A 17,542-nucleotide genomic window follows, 5' to 3' on the forward strand; every position below is an offset into this window, starting at 1 on the left:
ATAAGGCAAGTGTAAATCTAATTGCTATTTGACAGTCAAATACAAAGAACTTGCATAGCCCTGCCACCATTAGTTGTAGACATCCTCTATGGATCATATAACTCACTGTTAAAAACTAGTGTTAGTACAGGTTCTTTATGATAAGGACACTTTATTCAAATCAGAGCAGAACTATTACTAAGATTCAACCTCTAAGACAAAATTACCTTTGATATTTAGTGAAACTACCATAAATCATTCAAATATCATATTTCTGATAATTTTACCATCTAAAAAGGATCTAAGCAAATGTTTAATCCAATAGCTTTTAACTTTTTAAAAATCTAATAAACAGGACAGATGCTCACGCCAGAAAAATCCATTTATGAATAATGTTTATAATTTCAGAGGGCCAATGGGAAGCTTTTCCTATTTAACCTAGATTCAGACATCCTGATCTTTTTCAATGTTCTCATTTTAGAACCGAACTGATGTTTCAAAAGGTTAAGTGCCTGGCCCAAGAGCACAGAGTTTATATCAAAGAACCTGGAACCCACAGTTCATTTTCTAGAACTAACTTTTATTAAACCCTTAACCTTTTGTAAAGTTCACATTTCATTTCCTCTTCAAACCAACTTCAAGTTGGGAATTACTCTAATTTATAAAGAAGGAAACTGTGGTCTAAATAATTTGCAAAGATAAACAATATAGCTAGAATTCACATTACGGGCTTTTCACATTTTCATTCCACTCTATAAAGACTACCAAGCAGTAAAATAAGAAGAAAAGACAATGAGAAAGCAAATGACCAAACCAAATTATACACGGTGTCACAGATTTTCAATTAAAGGCCAAAGAAAGGTGACAATTAAAATCAATAGCAAAAAAAACAGAGGTAATAGTGGCATTCAGATAATCTCTGCTATCCGTCATTCTGCTACAAAGCCATGTGTAAAGTCAAGTCGCACAAGGCAAGGCTGCTGAACTTTCAAAAAAGAAGGCAAGAAGAGTGACGTCAGCATCATGTCAGCATAAGACGACCTTCATTTTTACCATCCCCTCCCCTCAACAACAAACATTCAGCACCCACTGAAAAATAAAAGTAACTCTGTAAGAGCTGAGGAATCCAGAAACCCAAACTGAGCTGACTGGTGGAGCACTATCTCTGTCAGAGCAAACATTCAAAGTCTGGAAAAGGAGAGCATTTACTCACGTGCAGATATCAACGTAAGGAACCAAGGATCACAAAAATCAGGTAAATATGACACCACCAAAGGAGACTAATAATGCTTTGATAATGGATACTAAAAACGTGCAGATCTAAGAACGACCAGACAAATTTCTTAAAGAATTTTATTGACCTACAAGAACATGCAGACAAATGAAATTAGGAACACAATGCTTCAACCAAACGAGAAGATCAACAAAAAAAAAAAATAGAAATAAAAAACCCAGAAATGCCAGAGTACAAAAATACAATACCTGATCAGAAGAATTCAACAGAGTTTCAAAACCAGACTCAACCACAGAAAAGAAAGAATCAGGACAACTGAAATCATCCAGTCAGAGAAACAAAAGATTGAAGAAAGCCTACAGGAATTATGGGACACAATCAAAGGAACAATGCTTGCATTATAGGAATTCCAGAAGGAGAAGAGAAAGAAAAGGGGACAGAAGGTATACTTAATGCAACAACAGAAGAAAACCTGTAGAGGGAAATAGACCTCCAATTCTAAGACGTACAAAGCACGCTAAATATGTTACACCCAAAAAGGGCTTCCCAAGTGGCACAGTGGTAAAGAATCCAATTGCCAATGCAGGAGATGCAAGTTCGATCCCTGGGTCAGGAAGATCCCCTGATGCAGGAAATGGCAACCCATTCAGTACTCTTGCCTAGACAATTTCATGGACAGAGGAGCCTGGCAGGCTACAGCCCACAGGTTTGCCAAGAGTTGTACACAACTGAGTGTGCACACAGACACAGACACACACACACAGGGCTACACTGAGACACTTACCAAATGTGGTAACAAGTCAAACAGGAAAAGGAACCATGATAAAATGGTCACTGCCGAATCTTTAATCATTTGAAGAAAGTAATGATGACATTCTCAACACCCAATTTAGTAGCAGAATCTGTCACATAAGAAAGTAGTCATGAAAAATTATGCACTTCAAATGTCTTTAAAAGTTTCTTTTGAAATGCCAAATCAATTTATGCTACTCATGAAAATTCACTTTGGAAACATAAAACCAACCACAGAACATCCTGGGAATTCATTCACTAACATAAGCACCAAAGCTAGCAATTCATTAAGCACTTACGTTCCAGGCACTATGCTAAATACTTTAGAGGATTATCTCATGAAGGGTCACAACTCTATAGCAGGGACTAACAGACTATCTCTACTTTTCATATAGAGAAGTTGAAGCTTAGAGAGATTAAGTAATTTGACCAAAGTAGCCTTACTAAGCATTTACCAAGTACAAGGCACTATGCCTGCATATGGAGGATAGAAATATAAAAATAAACCTACAACCCTTCTTCTCAAAGGGCTTGCAGAATAAAAGGAATGACACACAACAGGCAATAATTTACCCAAGAGTCATACAGAAGAAGCACACAGACCATCGATGTGAGCACAGGGTGCGTGCATGCTCAGTCACTTCAGTCGTGTCCAGCTCTGAGACACTTTACAACCCATGGACTATAGCCCGCCAGGCTCCTCTGTCCATGGGATTCTCCAGGCAAAAATACTGTAATGCGTTGCCATGCCCTCCTTCAAGGAATCTTTCCGCCCCAGAGGTCAAGCCCATGTCTCCTGTGTTGCAGGCAGATTCTTTATCCACTGAGCCACTTGGGAAGCACAGGGTAGGAATTCCTGATTCTAAATGGAGAAGAAGGAGTAACCTGTTTAAGTTAACCCTAGAGAGAAGCATGTACCAGTGGTGAGATCTAAAACAGGACAGTTAGACAAAGCCTCACTCAGGAAAAGCACTCAACAGTATGAAAAGAACACTGAGTCCATTTTACTGGCATTTAAAACAGTACTCCTCCAAGATAGCATTGGTTAGAAAAGTCCCAGGGGACATCTTCAGCTGGGGTGAAGGAAGAGGTGGCAAAAAAATCACAAGTGAGTAAACGTTTGAAACCTAGTAAAATGTGACCTGATTTCAGACTCTGGCAAACAGATGTATGAAGATGCTTTACTTAGTGTCAGAGATTGCAGGAGGCACCACTCGGGAAAGAAAGATGGAATAGAAACTTTCATACTTTCTGAATTCATGTAGGTTACAGAGTTCTGTCTTTTGTGACTTTAGGCTCCCCTCAGCCTAAATTCATTTATTTAAACAACTTGCTAAAGAAAATGATGGCCTAAGTTTATAAATTATTTTATCAAAGAGGTCAACTCTAAGTATCATTAAAGTTCATAAAAAATCAGTTATGAAAAGATAATCAAAATAAAAAAGAGGGGAGAGGCAGAAACAAGGAAGGAGTAACTGAGCATGGGGATGGGGAAATACAACCCTGGTGGCAGCCAGCTTTGTTGTTTAGCCTGGAATCGGATTTTCCTGCTTTATCATTCTACAGCCAGTGTTTAAACCTCCTCGCCCCCCGCACCCCCACACACACATCCAGTTACTATCCTCTTGATGATGTGGAGTCCACTGGGCATCAAAGCCCAGGACTCAGGCAGCTCTCAGCAGGAAGCCAAGCTGAGTCACAGGGCCATTATGATTCTGTTACACCTTGACTCAGTCACTCTTTCGCCCTGTAAGGGCTCCAAAAGGGGGGGAAAATGTACAGGAAACAAGCGCAGGACATAGCAAAGCCACTCCACTTTCATGAGTATGAGAAAAATCTTTTATTCCCTTTGAAAGATTTCACTGTTAAAAAAAAAAAAAAAATGAACCAATCAACACTGCACAAAACCAGCTCTTTGAGAAAGGTCCCTGTTTTTCTGCTCAATTTTAACTCAAATGTTAACTGAAAGTTTATTAAAATAAGATCTTTTTTAAAAGAAAATATCTTCCTGAATTTTATTTCACATATGTTTAAGTTACATATCAACCTACTACATATGCAAAAGGGATAAGTAATTTTTTTTAAAACATTCACACAGAAAGCAGCACACGGCAAATATATCTCAGGTATACTTCCTCTCTTCTATTCTTCTTGGGCTAATAGCTTTAAAGGCACATAACAAATTTATGCCTAATTTCTTTCCTACCATCTTTTGGACATAATTTTTGGAAAGAGAATTTCATTTCATACAATAAAAATGAAATTATTTCAATAAAAGGAACATGACTTCACTTCAAAGACAAACACAAACTTCTAATACTGACCACTGATATTCAAAAATTGGCAATGACTATATATACTTAATGGTCCTTCACTAATATTTAATAACTAACTCATATAGCAAAGTAATTGTTAGGTGACTAAAGCATAGTGTAGAAAGAGTTCTTTGGAGTAAGGCTGTAAACTTACAAGTTGTACAGTCACGTATAAAATTCTTATTGCAAGATGACCTTTCTCGGTACAATGCTTTTAAATACAAAAAATCAGAAAATTCAATTTGAAATGTAAACAATAAGAAGGGCTTCCCAGGCATCCCAGTGGTAATGCAGGAGACATAAGAGAAGCTGCTTCAATCCCTCCAGAAAAGATCCCCTGGAGGAGGGCATGGCAACCCACTACAGTATTTTTGCCTGAAGAATCCTATGGACAGAAGAGCCTGGCAGGCTACAGCCCTTAGGGTTACAAAGAGTCAGACACAACTGAAGTGACTTAGCACAAACAATAAGAAAGCTTGTTAACTCAACAAGGAGTCCACAGTTAGAGCAATTCCAAGGCTAGTTAAGTCATGCCATCAAGTACCCCTGGCTCTTCCCTCTTTTCTACTCTGCCATCATGAACTTACTGGTTTTGACCTAAGGCTTGTATTTTCGTGGTTCAAGATGAGTTCAGCAACTCAAGCATCACATCCTGATAGACACCTTCAAAGACGGAAGAGAGAATTACCCCCACCCCACTCTTGGGTCCTTTATAAAGGAGGGGGAGCAAACTTCCAAAAACCCTGCATAACTGTATCACATGCTCACTCCTAAACCAATAATTAGAAAGGTACTGGATAATCGTGATAATCTTCGACAAATGAAAATGACTGCTTGGGGCTTGGGATAGTCCCAATTTCTCCTATTACTTAAATCAAACCAAGGAATACTGTTAACAAAGACAAAGGTAAGGCAAACAAAACCGTCACAACCACCAAGATATTGTGAGGATTATAAACAATGTAAGTGAAATGCCTGGCATTACATCTATCCACACTGACATTTTTTTCATTTCCTGATACAATTTAAGCCTTAATTCTAACTCCCAAGTTTGTTAAATTCACTAAATTACAGGAAGGCTTCTCATTCAATTTAATATTTAATATGAGTAGTAAGCAGAGTTCACGATTTGTAATCAATTTTGTACCTTAAGTTTTACCACAAAAATCCTATGAACTAACTTTCCAATGGTTTGCCTTCTTTCTGGGCAGAGAGGAGACAATCTTTCCAAAAGTTGAGTCAAATCATGTTGATAACAATATTAAGCCACCTCTAAACATACATACCTAAAATAAACAGACAACAGTTCCATTAAATAAAATCAATACCACAATTTACCTAACCTATAGTGTGGTATCCCCCTTTTCATTAAAGGTGGCTGAGCTCTCTTAGTAGCCTTCAGGGCAAAGAAACTTCCTTTTCCAATTTCAAACATCAAAATACTAATAGGTATCTTCACATATGCATCCAGAAACGTAGTAACCAAAAAAAAAAGCAACAACAAAAAAACACAGTAACAATAAATACGTTAGAAAATACTTCCTTTCTTTCTTAACTTTTTTCAGTCCATTAATGGCTTCAGATGCTATGCTTCTAAGTTAGGACTTTTCATCACAGATTTGTGAAACATGCTGTAATGTAAGCTCACTGTTGACAGTGACCTTCTTCCTTTAGACATTAAACTGAAGGAGACAACCAGGCAGGTAGGTAGACAGATATCTATTACTACAACAAAAAGATACTCTCTATTCTTCTTAATACTATTTTGAAGTTTTACAATTCAAACTAAGTATTTCTGTGTTTTATATCTCTATGTGTAGTATTTTGCAAGACACTCTCCTTAAATCTATATACAACTCTGCAAGAAATTATGTGAAGTCAGCCTTTGTGTACAGTGTGCAAAATATAAGAGCTACCAAGATACATATATGGCAAGTGATTACTTAAAAATTAGGTTAAAATGTGTTCCCCATAAAACAACACTGTTAACAGCAATGAGAAAACAGATGGGCAGAGGGCAGGGTGGACAATTTCCTTTTAGATATGCTCAATTTGAGAAGCTGCAGAAATCTGGCCATTAGATAGAAAAAAAAACTAGAGAGATTAACATCAGTTCAGTTCAGTTCAGTCGCTCAGTCGTGTCCGACTCTTTGCGACCCCATGAATTGCAGCACGCCAGGCCTCCCTGTCCATCACCATCTCCCTGAGTTCACTCAGACTCACATCCATCGAGTCAGTGATGCCATCCAGCCATCTCATCCTCTGTCGTCCCCTTCTCCTCCTGCCCCCAATCCCTCCCAGCATCAGAGTCTTTTCCAATGACTCAACTCTTCTCATGAGGTGGCCAAAGTACTGGAGTTTCAGCTTTAGCATCATTGCTTCCAAAGAAATCCCAGGGCTGATCTCCTTCAGAATGGACTGGTTGGATCCTTGCAGTCCAAGGGACTCTCAAGAGTCTTCTCCAACACCACAGTTCAAAGGCATCAATTCTTCGGCGCTCAGCCTTCTTTACAGTCCAACTCTCACATCTATACATGACCACAGGAAAAACCATAGCCTTGACTAGACGAACCTTTGTTGGCAAAGTAATGTCTCTGCTTTTCAATATGCTATCTAGGTTGGTCATGACTTTCCTTCCAAGGAGTTAAGCGTCTTTTAATTTCATGGCTACAGTCACCATCTGCAGTGATTTTGGAGCCCCAAAGGATAAAGTCTGACACTGTTTCCACTGTTTCCCCATCTATTTCCCATGAAGTGATGGGACCAGATGCACATAAATACTACCTATTTGGTCCACATATGTACATGCGTGCATACACACACACACACACACACACACACACACACACAGACACACAGTGTTAGATGACAAATACATAACTCTTCATGATCTACCTGTCCTCTAGCAGGAGAAACATTACTCTGACACTAAGCCCAAGGTAAATTTTCTGGTGGATTGGATCATGTTGTTGTTCAGTCGCTCAGTCATGTCTGACTCTTTGCAACCCCATGGACTGCAGCATGTCAGGCTTCCCTGTCCTTCACCATCTCCCAGATTTTGCTCAAATCCATGTCCACTGAGTGGGTGATGTCATCCAACCATCTCATCCTCTGTCACCCCCTTCTCCTGCCTTCAACCTTGCCCAGCATCGGGGTCTTTTCCAATTGAGTGGGCTCTTCACATGGTCTAATACACCAATAAAACCTGGAGGCTGCTTAAGGTAGTCACAGCCATACTGATCACTCTTATATCCAAACTCACTATTTAAGGCAAAAGACAACGTGCACAAGTAAATATGGCCAAAAAAAAAAAGTTAACAAACAACTGATGAATCCGTGGGTCAAGTTTCATGCTGCCGTCCGTTCCATCTCCACGTCCTCCATGTGAAGAGAACACCTACAAGGGGCTGAGCGTGCAGGTGCTGTGTCTATGCACAGGAAACTATCCTGAAGTGCTCATTTTGGCAAAGGTACAGTCCTTTACGTCAGCAGACAGGTCACAGGTTTCTACATAACTTGCAAGCCCAGGCACTGACTGACTGTTCTACAGCATCTTTTCAAGGATGTCTGTACAGCACACAACTGTGTGACACGGGGTCCCTTCCAGAACACACAGGTCCGTTCACTTTCTACTTTAATGAAGATGCTGTCTTCCTCTAGAGCTGAAGCCAGATAAGTTTACTGCCCATTATGAAAGATCTGGGTCCACAAGCTCAAGGTTCTCTTCTGCTCCAAAATTTACATTCCTGGTGTCAGCTGGCCTGGGTCACCGGCACAAACACTGATATTCTGGCAATTCTACTGCTGTAATAAACTGTCCAGCTGTGACCCAGGAGTCCTATGCCTTCTGCCATTACCCACGAGACTGCAGCAGGCGAAACATTCACAGTTACTGACAAGCAGTTTTGGCCATACTAAGACCTGTCATTTCCAATTACTCTTCAAGGAGTTACCGTACACAAAATCTAATCTACATGACACAACAATCTGACATCACCATGACTGCTGTACGTGTGGACACATATCAATGTATAATTACTATGCATTTCTTAAAGTTGTGCTCATATGTTTACATGCTATTTCTTCCACCTAAGTTCTCTGGTTAAAGGTAAAATCGAAATCCACTGCTTAGTTTCATCCTTTCCTTACCATTTGCTAAGACAGTAAAGTATTTCAGGGCTGTACCACTAAAAAGTAACTGGATACTGGATACATACATCTTAGTGTTAAATGTGCTTACAGAAGTTATCTCAGAGGCAACTAATAATGTTACTTCTCTTAAAAAAATGAGTCACTTAATGTTTCATATTGCATGTTCATTGTTACCTACATGTTCTAGCCTGTTAGCTAATCACTTTCTTTGCAGAAAGTATAATATATATTATAGTTGTCCTTCAGTATCTGATGGAAAGACCCTGATGCTGGGAAAGATTAAGGGCAGGAGAAGGGAACGACAGAGCATGAGATGGTTGGATGGCATCAGACTCGATGGACACGAGTTTGAGCAAACTCTGGGAGTTGGTGATGGACAGGGAAGCCTGGCATGTGGCAGTCCGAGGGGTCGCGAAGAGAAATGACTGAGCGACTGAATTGAACTGATCTGATGAAAATTAGTTCCAGGATCCAGTAGGTACCAAAATCTGAAACTACTCAAGCTCTTTATCCTACCAAATGGTGGGGGGACAGCTGGCCCTTTGTGTCTGCACATACAGGATCCACTGATGTGGAGAGCTGACAGCAGCTACTTTCGATGGTGACAAAGTCACAAGTCCACTGGAAATCATTACAGAATTTGAGCTCTTTTTATACTATTAGAAGAAGTCATTACAGATTGAAACACTTCTAAATGAAGCTAATTAAACAATGTAAGAAACAGAGAAACTGTCAAAATCATGGAAACCCAAGAGACACCAGAAATGCTAGTGATATACTATTAAGTAACTAAAGTCTCCCACAAACCCATACCACTTAACATGAGGATTTAAAAATCAATTAACAAGACTGTATTCAACGTAACTAAGGAAGTGGACTATAAAAATCTCTAGTTGATTTTCTTTCCCTATTCACTTATTTCTCTTGACTATATTCTTAAATAAAGAATATAGGAAAGCTAACTATAGTGAGTGAAAATGTCTTCTTGAACAAATAGGTATATACAAATATAGACAGACACACACATAGCCATGAATATCACCAACTGTTCCATGATATAAAAACCTCCTTTTGGGAAGTTCTCAAACAATGTAAGAGTTTGGAATTCCCAGTGTTTCAAAATAAAATAAGTAACAGACAATTTATTCCATAAACCATAATTTAGTTATTACAAAGTCAGTTAACTTAGCAAAAAAATGTTACATATTTTAGGATTTCATTATGTCTATCCTCTTTCATTTAAATCAGGACACATAATTACAGCACCCAAATTACTGATCATTTGTTATGTGCATTGGACTAAACACTTCAAATCTAGTCTTATTTAATCCCAACAACCCTGAAATGTAGGTATTATGTCTGTATTTTTAAGAAACATAACTAAAATTCAGGAAGTTAAGTGATTTAAAATCAAATAATTAGACAGGATATGAATTGTAACCACACCATCAATTCTATTAAAACACCTATAATGGTACTATTACTGTCATAAATGTGACTTCCTTAAAAGCACCCAGTGTCCAGTTTCTGATTCTAGGTTCAACTGTAGGTTTCCATTTGGATTCCCCAACACAAAAGAAAACACCATCCATGCCAAGTCAGATATTCTGGCACTTATGTTAGTAGTATTTATTGTAGTAAATTAAGTTCCAACTGTTATATTTTTCTGGTTCAATGGTGTCAAATCTCATACTGCACATCAGGTTCTAATCTCAGCAAAAAACCAACCAATCAACCACATATGGTCAAAACAACACTGTAATAGTCCTAGAAAAATAAAACTCTTGAGACTAATCACTTTCCAGTAACGCCAATAAAGAATGTTTTTCTCTCAGTATTTGAAGAGACCAGCGTTTGGATTTTTTTTTTTAATTATAGGATAATTGCTTTACAGAATTTTGTTTTCTGTCAAACCTCAACATGAATCAGCCATAGGTATATATATGTCCCTTCCCTCTTGAACCTCCGTCCTATCTTTCTCCATCCCACCACTCTAGGTTGAAATAGAGCCCCTGTTTGAGTTCCCTGAGACATACAGCAAACTCCCATTGGCTATCCATTTTATATGGTAATTTTAAGTTTCCATGTTACTCTTTCCATACATCTCACCCTCTCCTCCCTTCTCCCCATGTCCATAAGTCTATTCTCTATGTCTGTTTCTCCACTGCTTCCCTGAAAACTAATTCTTTGGTACCATTTTTCTAGATTCCATATATATGCATTAGTATATGATATTTATCTTTCTCTTTCTGACTTACTTCACTCTGTATAACAGGCTCTAGGTTAATCCACCTCACTAGAACTGACTCAAAGTTGTCCCTTTTTATGGCTAAGTAATACTCCACTGTGTCTATGTACCACAACTTCTTAATCCATTCATCTGTCAATGGACATCTAGGTTGCTTCCATGTTGTAGCTTTGTAAATAGTGCTGCAATGAACATTGGGGTACATGTGTCTTTTTCAATTTCAGTTTCCTCAGGGTATATGCATGCCTAGGAGTGGGACTGGTTGGTCATATGGTGGTTTTACTCCTAGTTTTTTAAGAAATCTCCATACTGTCTTCTCTAGTGGCTGTATCAATTTACATTCCCACCAACAGTGCAAAAGGGTGCCCTTTTCTCCACACTCTCGCCAACATTCATTATTTGTAGACTTTGATGGTGGACATTCTGACCAGTGTGAGGTGATATCTCATTGCAGTTTTGATTTGCATTTCAATTGCACTCATCTCACACGCTAGTAAAGTAATGCTCAAAATTCTCCAAGCCAGGCTTCAGCAATATGTGAACTGTGAACTTCCTGATGTTCAAGCTGGTTTTAGAAAAGGCAGAGGAACCAGAGACCAAAGTGCCAACATCCGCTGGATCATGGAAAAAGCAAGAGTTCCAGAAAAACATCTATTTCTGCTTTATTGACTATGCCAAAGCCTTTGACTGTGCATCACAATAAACTGTGGACAATTCTGAAAGAGATGGGAATACCAGAACACCTGATCTGCCTCTTGAGAAATTTGTATGCAGGTCAGGAAGCAACAGTTAGAACTGGACATGGAACAACAGACTGCTTCCAAATAGGAAAAGGAGTTCGTCAAGGCTGTATATTGTCACGCTGTTTATTTAACTCATATGCAGAGTACATCATGAGAAACGCTGGGCTGGAAGAAACACAAGCTGGAATCAAGATTGCTGGGAGAAATATCAATAACCTCAGATATGCAGATGACACCACCCTTATGGGAGAAAGTGAAGAGGAACTCAAAAGCCTCTTGATGAAAGTGAAAGTGGAGAGTGAAAAAGTTGGCTTAAAGCTCAACATTCAGAAAACGAAGATCATGGCATCTGGTCCCACCACTTCATGGGAAATAGATGGGGAAAGAGTGGAAATAGTGTCAGACTTTATTTTTCTGGGCTCCAAAATCACTGCAGATGGTGACTGCAGCCATGAAATTAAAAGACGCTTATTCCTTGGAAGGAAAGTTATGACCAACCTAGATAGCATATTCAAAAGCAGAGACATTAGTTTGCCAACAAAGGTCCGTCTAGTCAAGGCTATGGTTTTTCCTGTGGTCATGTATGGATGTGAGAGTTGGACTGTGAAGAAGGCTGAGCGCCGAAGAATTGATGCTTTTGAACTGTGGTGTTGGAGAAGACTCTTGAGAGTCCCTTGGACTGCAAGGAGATCCAACCAGTCCATTCTGAAGGAGATCAGCCCTGGGATTTCTTTGGAAGCAATGATGCTAAAGCTGAAACTCCAGTACTTTGGCCACCTCATGAGAAGAGCTGACTCACTGGAAAAGACTCTGATGCTGGGAGGGATTGGGGGCAGGAGGAGAAGGGGACAACAGAGGATGAGATGGCTGGATGGCATCTCTGACTCGATGGATGTGAGTCTCAGTGAACTCCGGGAGTTGGTGATGGACAGGGAGGCCTGGCGTGCTGCGATTCATGGGGTCACAAGGAGTCTGACAGGACTAAGCGACTGATCTGATCTGATCTGATCTGAATGAGCGATATTAAGTATCTTTTCATGTATCTGTTAGCCATCTGTATGTCTTCTTTGGAGAAATGTCTGTTTAGGACCATAGTTTTGTAACTCAGCATCAGAAAGAGAACTAGACTACATTTCAGAAATATGCATGCTCATTTGGTAAAGCGTTAAAATTTCAGCTATTTGTTATTTTGCTCTTTTCCTTAAATATGTATATTCTACAATATCACCATGTAGCAGTGTTAGACTCTCCTATTTAAGAGAAAGAAAAAGTTTTGGAAGACATCCTTTTTTAATCCTTAACAAGTTTCTCCAAAATATTGCATTTTTAAAATACCTTTTACAAAAAGAATTTAATGGAAACAGATTTTCGTAATTTATGAAAGTTAGAGTTAGTCACTCAGTCATGTCCGACTCTTTGTGACCCCATGGACTGTGGCCACCAGGCTCCTCTGTCCATAGAATTCCCGCAAGAATACCGGAGTGGGTTGCCATTTCCTTCTCCAGGGGATCTTCCCAACCCAAGGATCGAACCCAGGTCTCCCACATTGCAGGCAGACTCTTTACCAACTGAGCCACCAGGGAAGCCACTTATACTAAATTAATGCATGTTGTCACATGTTAAAGTAGTCATATTTAGAGATGCTAAGATGCTTTGAAGATGTGCACTTTACAGACCTCTTTGGGGGCTTTTTTTTTCTTTCAACTGAAAGTAACCGTACTCACAGAAATCTTTCTAGGAGACAAATCATTAGAATTTTCCTGGAGTTCCTCATCGTTTTAATTGCCCTCTGCTTTGGTAATCCACACAAAAACTACTTTTCAAATCTCCTCCTTTTCTCAAGAAAAACTATGAAATCTAAAACTCGAAGAATGTATATAAATAGCAAGCAGTAGGGGGAAAAAATCGTTATATTTGTAAATACAGTCTTAAGTTAACAGTGGTTCTTCACCAAAAATCCAGAACTCCACCAAGAATTTCGCTAAGGCCTATTTTCATGTTAAAATTTTAAAAGTTAAAGGGAAGAAAATATTTTAATCCAAAGTTGTTTCAAGCAAAGAGTACCAGAATTATTTTGTGTGTGAGGATTTTTTTTCACGCTCTCAACCCAGTTATCAAGAAAGCTGCGGTAACATTTGAAACTTGAATTAGACCCAGGTGTATGTAAATAAAACTTCACCGGGAAAAACCATTTTGAAAAAACCTCATTAATATGAGGAGACGCTCTCACCAAAATGACGTACAATTAGAAACCTTACTCACATTTCCGAATAATTTTTTTTTTCTAATCCTTATAGATCGAGCATCCAAGGTAAAAGTTATCCAAGGACAACTGAAATTCACAAATAACTCGACAGTTACTTTAAATACAGTTACTTCAATCCTCGCCCTCGTCAAAGTTGTGCGTGTGTGCTGTGTTCTTGTCGCCACCCCACGACTGAAGCCCACCAGGCTCCTCGGTCCATGGGATTTCCCAAGCAAGATTCTGGAGTGAAATGCCATTTCCTCCTCCAGAGAATCTTCCCGACTCAGGGATCGAACCGAGCCTCCTCTGGCTCCTGCACTGACAGGCGAATTCTTTACCACTGAGCCACCAGAGAAGCCCCTCATCAAAGTTATTAGAGGGCTAGGACTGAGGTCAGGTGATCTGAATTTCACAAACAAATGTGTGCAACCTAAATAATGTGAGGTTACTGGCACAATTATACCGTTAATTTAACCTAAGGAAAAATACACAGCTTTACAAGGGTTTAATAAAATACAGAATAACTTTAAACAGTCTCAATATGCTCTGTTGCCTCCTAAATGGATAACAAAGGGCGCCGGATAATGAACACAAGGAACAAACCGTTCCTTCGATGCAGGCTTCAAATATTCCTAAACGGTATTTTCACATCCAACACACCCCTTTTTACTGACTCAGGGGCCCCGAAGCTTAGCCTTCAACTAAGGGTCAAAAGCGCGCAGTGACCTAAGAGCGAGGGGCTTGGCGTTGTTTTCTGAGGAAGGACATGGCAACCCCACTTTTGAAACTGTGGGGCTCAAAGGACATGCGCAAAGGCCTGCCCGCCGACTCCGCCAGCACCCCCAAAAACAGCCATCGCCCACGCCCGGCGGCCCATCTGCCTAGCAACGCGGCTCGCCCGCTCGGACCCGCCCCGGCCCTCCCAGGAATGCCCATGGGATTCGTCCTACCTCCTTTTTCTTCTGTCCTCCGCCGAGCTGGATGCACAGGAGCAGCAGGAGGAGGAGGAAGGGGAAGCTCCCGGTGGGGAGATACCGCGGCCGCCGCCCCGCCTGCCTCCGGCGTGAAGGAGCGCCCCTGGCACCCATCGCCGCAGGGCAGTGTCTCCTCCACGCGCGGTAACCGTGCGCGCCCAGCTCCTACCGGCGCCCTATACCTGCCAGGCCAGCCTCCGGGAGCCCCCTGCCCGTGCCCCCGTGGATGCCTACGGCCTCGCCGGGGAGCGAGGAACCAACGGAGGACGCTGAAGAGAAAACTGACGGCGCATCCGGTTCACCGGGAGAGGAGACCTGGAAAGACCCGGGATGGGGCAGGAAGTGGGCGTGGCCAGGGAGCGGGGGCCTCGGCGAGCCGCGCTGCGCGGCGCACGCAGCCCGCGATCTGTGGGAGACCCGCGCGGCGGCGGAGGGCGTGGTCCTCTTTGCCGGCTCGCCGATCGGAACCCTAGGCTGACCTGCCGCTGAAACCAGCACCTGCTCCCAGGGATATTGAAGGATCTTGTTTATCCAACGCTCTACCTGGAACCAGAGACATACATAATAAAATTGCCTTCTTCGGTGATAGAGAAGATCTCTGAGGAATTAGTAAGGATCTGGTCCTTCTAGCTCATGGCAACCCTCTGATCTTCTTGGGACGTTTTTACTCAAAAATAGTTCAGAGAATTGAATGATATTGTGATCAGAGTATTCTATAACAGTATCTTTTCCTACTTGTTGTGAACATAGTTTCTTAGCATGTAACATGAACAAAAATTTAAAGTAAGAATAAGTGATGCTGCATATTATCTCCTTCTAGCAATGATTATTTATCCACAGGTACATAAACTAATTTTTAAATGCTTTATCTTTACAAGGAATGTTTTCTCGATACAGTTTTGCTTTTCGTGTTTATTAGTTTTCTCAAATTCATCATACATGTTATTTTGATAAATTGGGTACTACTAATAATAACCAACGATAACAGTACAAAACATAAATTTTAATATAGCCTTATGGTCACAGAAGTTTGTTTAAATCAAATTTCGATTTATACAACTCTTTTTGCAGAGAAGAATGACTTTCCACCATAAAAAAAAAAATCAATAAAAGACTTCCAAGCATAAAAAAGGTATATCAGGATAAAATTCTATCAGATTATACTGCCTGTGGGAGAGCAAATGGATTTAACCACCTTGAAGAACTGTTTGGCAGTATCTGCTAAAGCTAAATACACCTAACCAAGATCCCAGAGTTCCACATAAGCATATATTCACTGAGTGACGTGTAAAAATTTGGATAGCTGCTTTATTCAAAAAAGGCCCAAGCTGCAAAGAGACCAAATATCCATCAACAGTAAAATAGAGAAATAATTTCTGATACAGTAACTTTGGCTACCTCATCAGAAGAGCTGACTCACTGGAAAAGACTCTGATGCTGGGAGGGATTGGGGGCAGGAGGAGAAGGGGACGACAGAGGATGAGATGGCTGGATGGCATCACCGACTCAATGGATGTGAGTTTGAGTGAACTCCAGGAGTTCGTGATGGACAGGGAGGCCTGGCATGCTGTGGTTCATGGGGTCACAAAGAGTCGGACATGACTGAGCAACTGATCTGATCTGATCTGAACACCGTATAACAGTAGAAACAAACTAATGACATTTATGCATATTAATATATGGAATGAATTTTACAACATAAAGATCCACACACAAAAGTAATATATTAGGGTTTGTAAAAATAAAGATCAAGATCAACCAAATGCGAATAGGCAAAGGCTGCTTATTCAGTGCTTGCAACATCAAGTGACTCAGCTGACATCACTTGAGCTTGTGCACAGACTCAAAGGCAGGCAGAAGAGTAGGAAACAGCAGTGGAAAGAGAGGAAGGCTTCAGGTGTGCTATGATTGGAGGCTGTAGGTGGGCTAACTAGAAAGGGGAACTCCTTATGTGACTGCTTAGAGTTGACTCATTGGAGAAGACTCTGATGCTGGGAGGGATTGGGGGCAGGAGGAGAAGGGGACAACAGAGGATGAGATGGCTGGATGGCATCTCTGACTCGATGGATGTGAGTCTCAGTGAACTCCGGGAGTTGGTGATGGACAGGGAGGCCTGGCATGCTGCGATTCATGGGGTCGCGAAGAGTCGGACACGACTGAGCGACTGATCTGATCTGATCTGATCTGATCTGAGGGATGCATATTTGGCTTCCTGTAGTTAGTCTTAAGTTGGAGGCATGGCCAAAAATTAGGGAGACTGTCAGTTATTAATCAAGTACTGGCCATTTGGGATCAATTGTTAGAGAAGTCATGGTTTGTTCTTGAAAAGTGAAAGTTGCTCAGTCATGTCCAACTCTTTGCGATGCCATGGACTGTACGGTCCATGGAATTCTCCAGGCCAGAATACTGGAGTGGGTAGCCTTTCCTTTCTCCAGGGGATCTTCCCAGCCCAGGCATCTAACTCAGGTCTCCCGCATTGCAGGTGAATTCTTTACCAGCTGAGCCACAAGGGAAGGTCATTAACAAACAATAAAGTGTTAACTTCCCTGGTGGTCCAGAGGCTAACACTCTGTGCTCCCAATGCAGGGGGCTTGGGGCTTGGGGCTTGCGTTTGATCCCTGGTCAGGGAACAAGATCCCACATGCAGCAACTAAAACCTGGACAGCCAAATAAATAAATATACATTTTAAAAAGAGGTGGTCCAGAGGCTAACACTCTGTGCTCCCAATGCAGGGGGCTTCAAGCTTCAGTTTGACCACTGGTCAGGGAACTAGATCCCACATGCTGCAACTAAAATCCTGGACACTGCCACTAAAACCTGGACAGAAAATACAGAAATATGCATTTGAAAAAGAGATCT

The 17,542-nt window shown here is 40.9% G+C and overlaps 1 protein-coding gene across 11 annotated transcripts in view; it reads right to left on the reverse strand.

Moving 5' to 3' along the window:
- The window catches only part of TUSC3 (tumor suppressor candidate 3), a 216,802-nt gene extending 201,779 nt beyond the window's left edge, over positions 1–15,023 (reverse strand). For 4 of the 11 annotated variants that reach the window (XR_011564409.1, XR_011564408.1, XM_070781303.1 and 1 more), the window contains exon 1: positions 14,659–15,020. Coding sequence is in view for 8 of the 11 variants with exons in the window: in XM_070781303.1 (XP_070637404.1) it covers positions 14,659–14,796 (138 nt within the window). In the remaining 3 variants the exon portion in view is untranslated. Of the gene's footprint in view, positions 1–14,658 lie in introns of all 11 variants that reach the window. The other 7 variants (XM_070781301.1, XM_070781300.1, XM_070781298.1 and 4 more) reach the window with 4 other exon arrangements.
- Between the last annotated feature and the right edge of the window lie 2,519 nt (positions 15,024–17,542).

The sequence above is a fragment of the Bos indicus genome, chromosome 27, assembly GCF_029378745.1.
Source record: "Bos indicus isolate NIAB-ARS_2022 breed Sahiwal x Tharparkar chromosome 27, NIAB-ARS_B.indTharparkar_mat_pri_1.0, whole genome shotgun sequence".
Classification (NCBI taxonomy): domain Eukaryota; kingdom Metazoa; phylum Chordata; class Mammalia; order Artiodactyla; family Bovidae; genus Bos; species Bos indicus.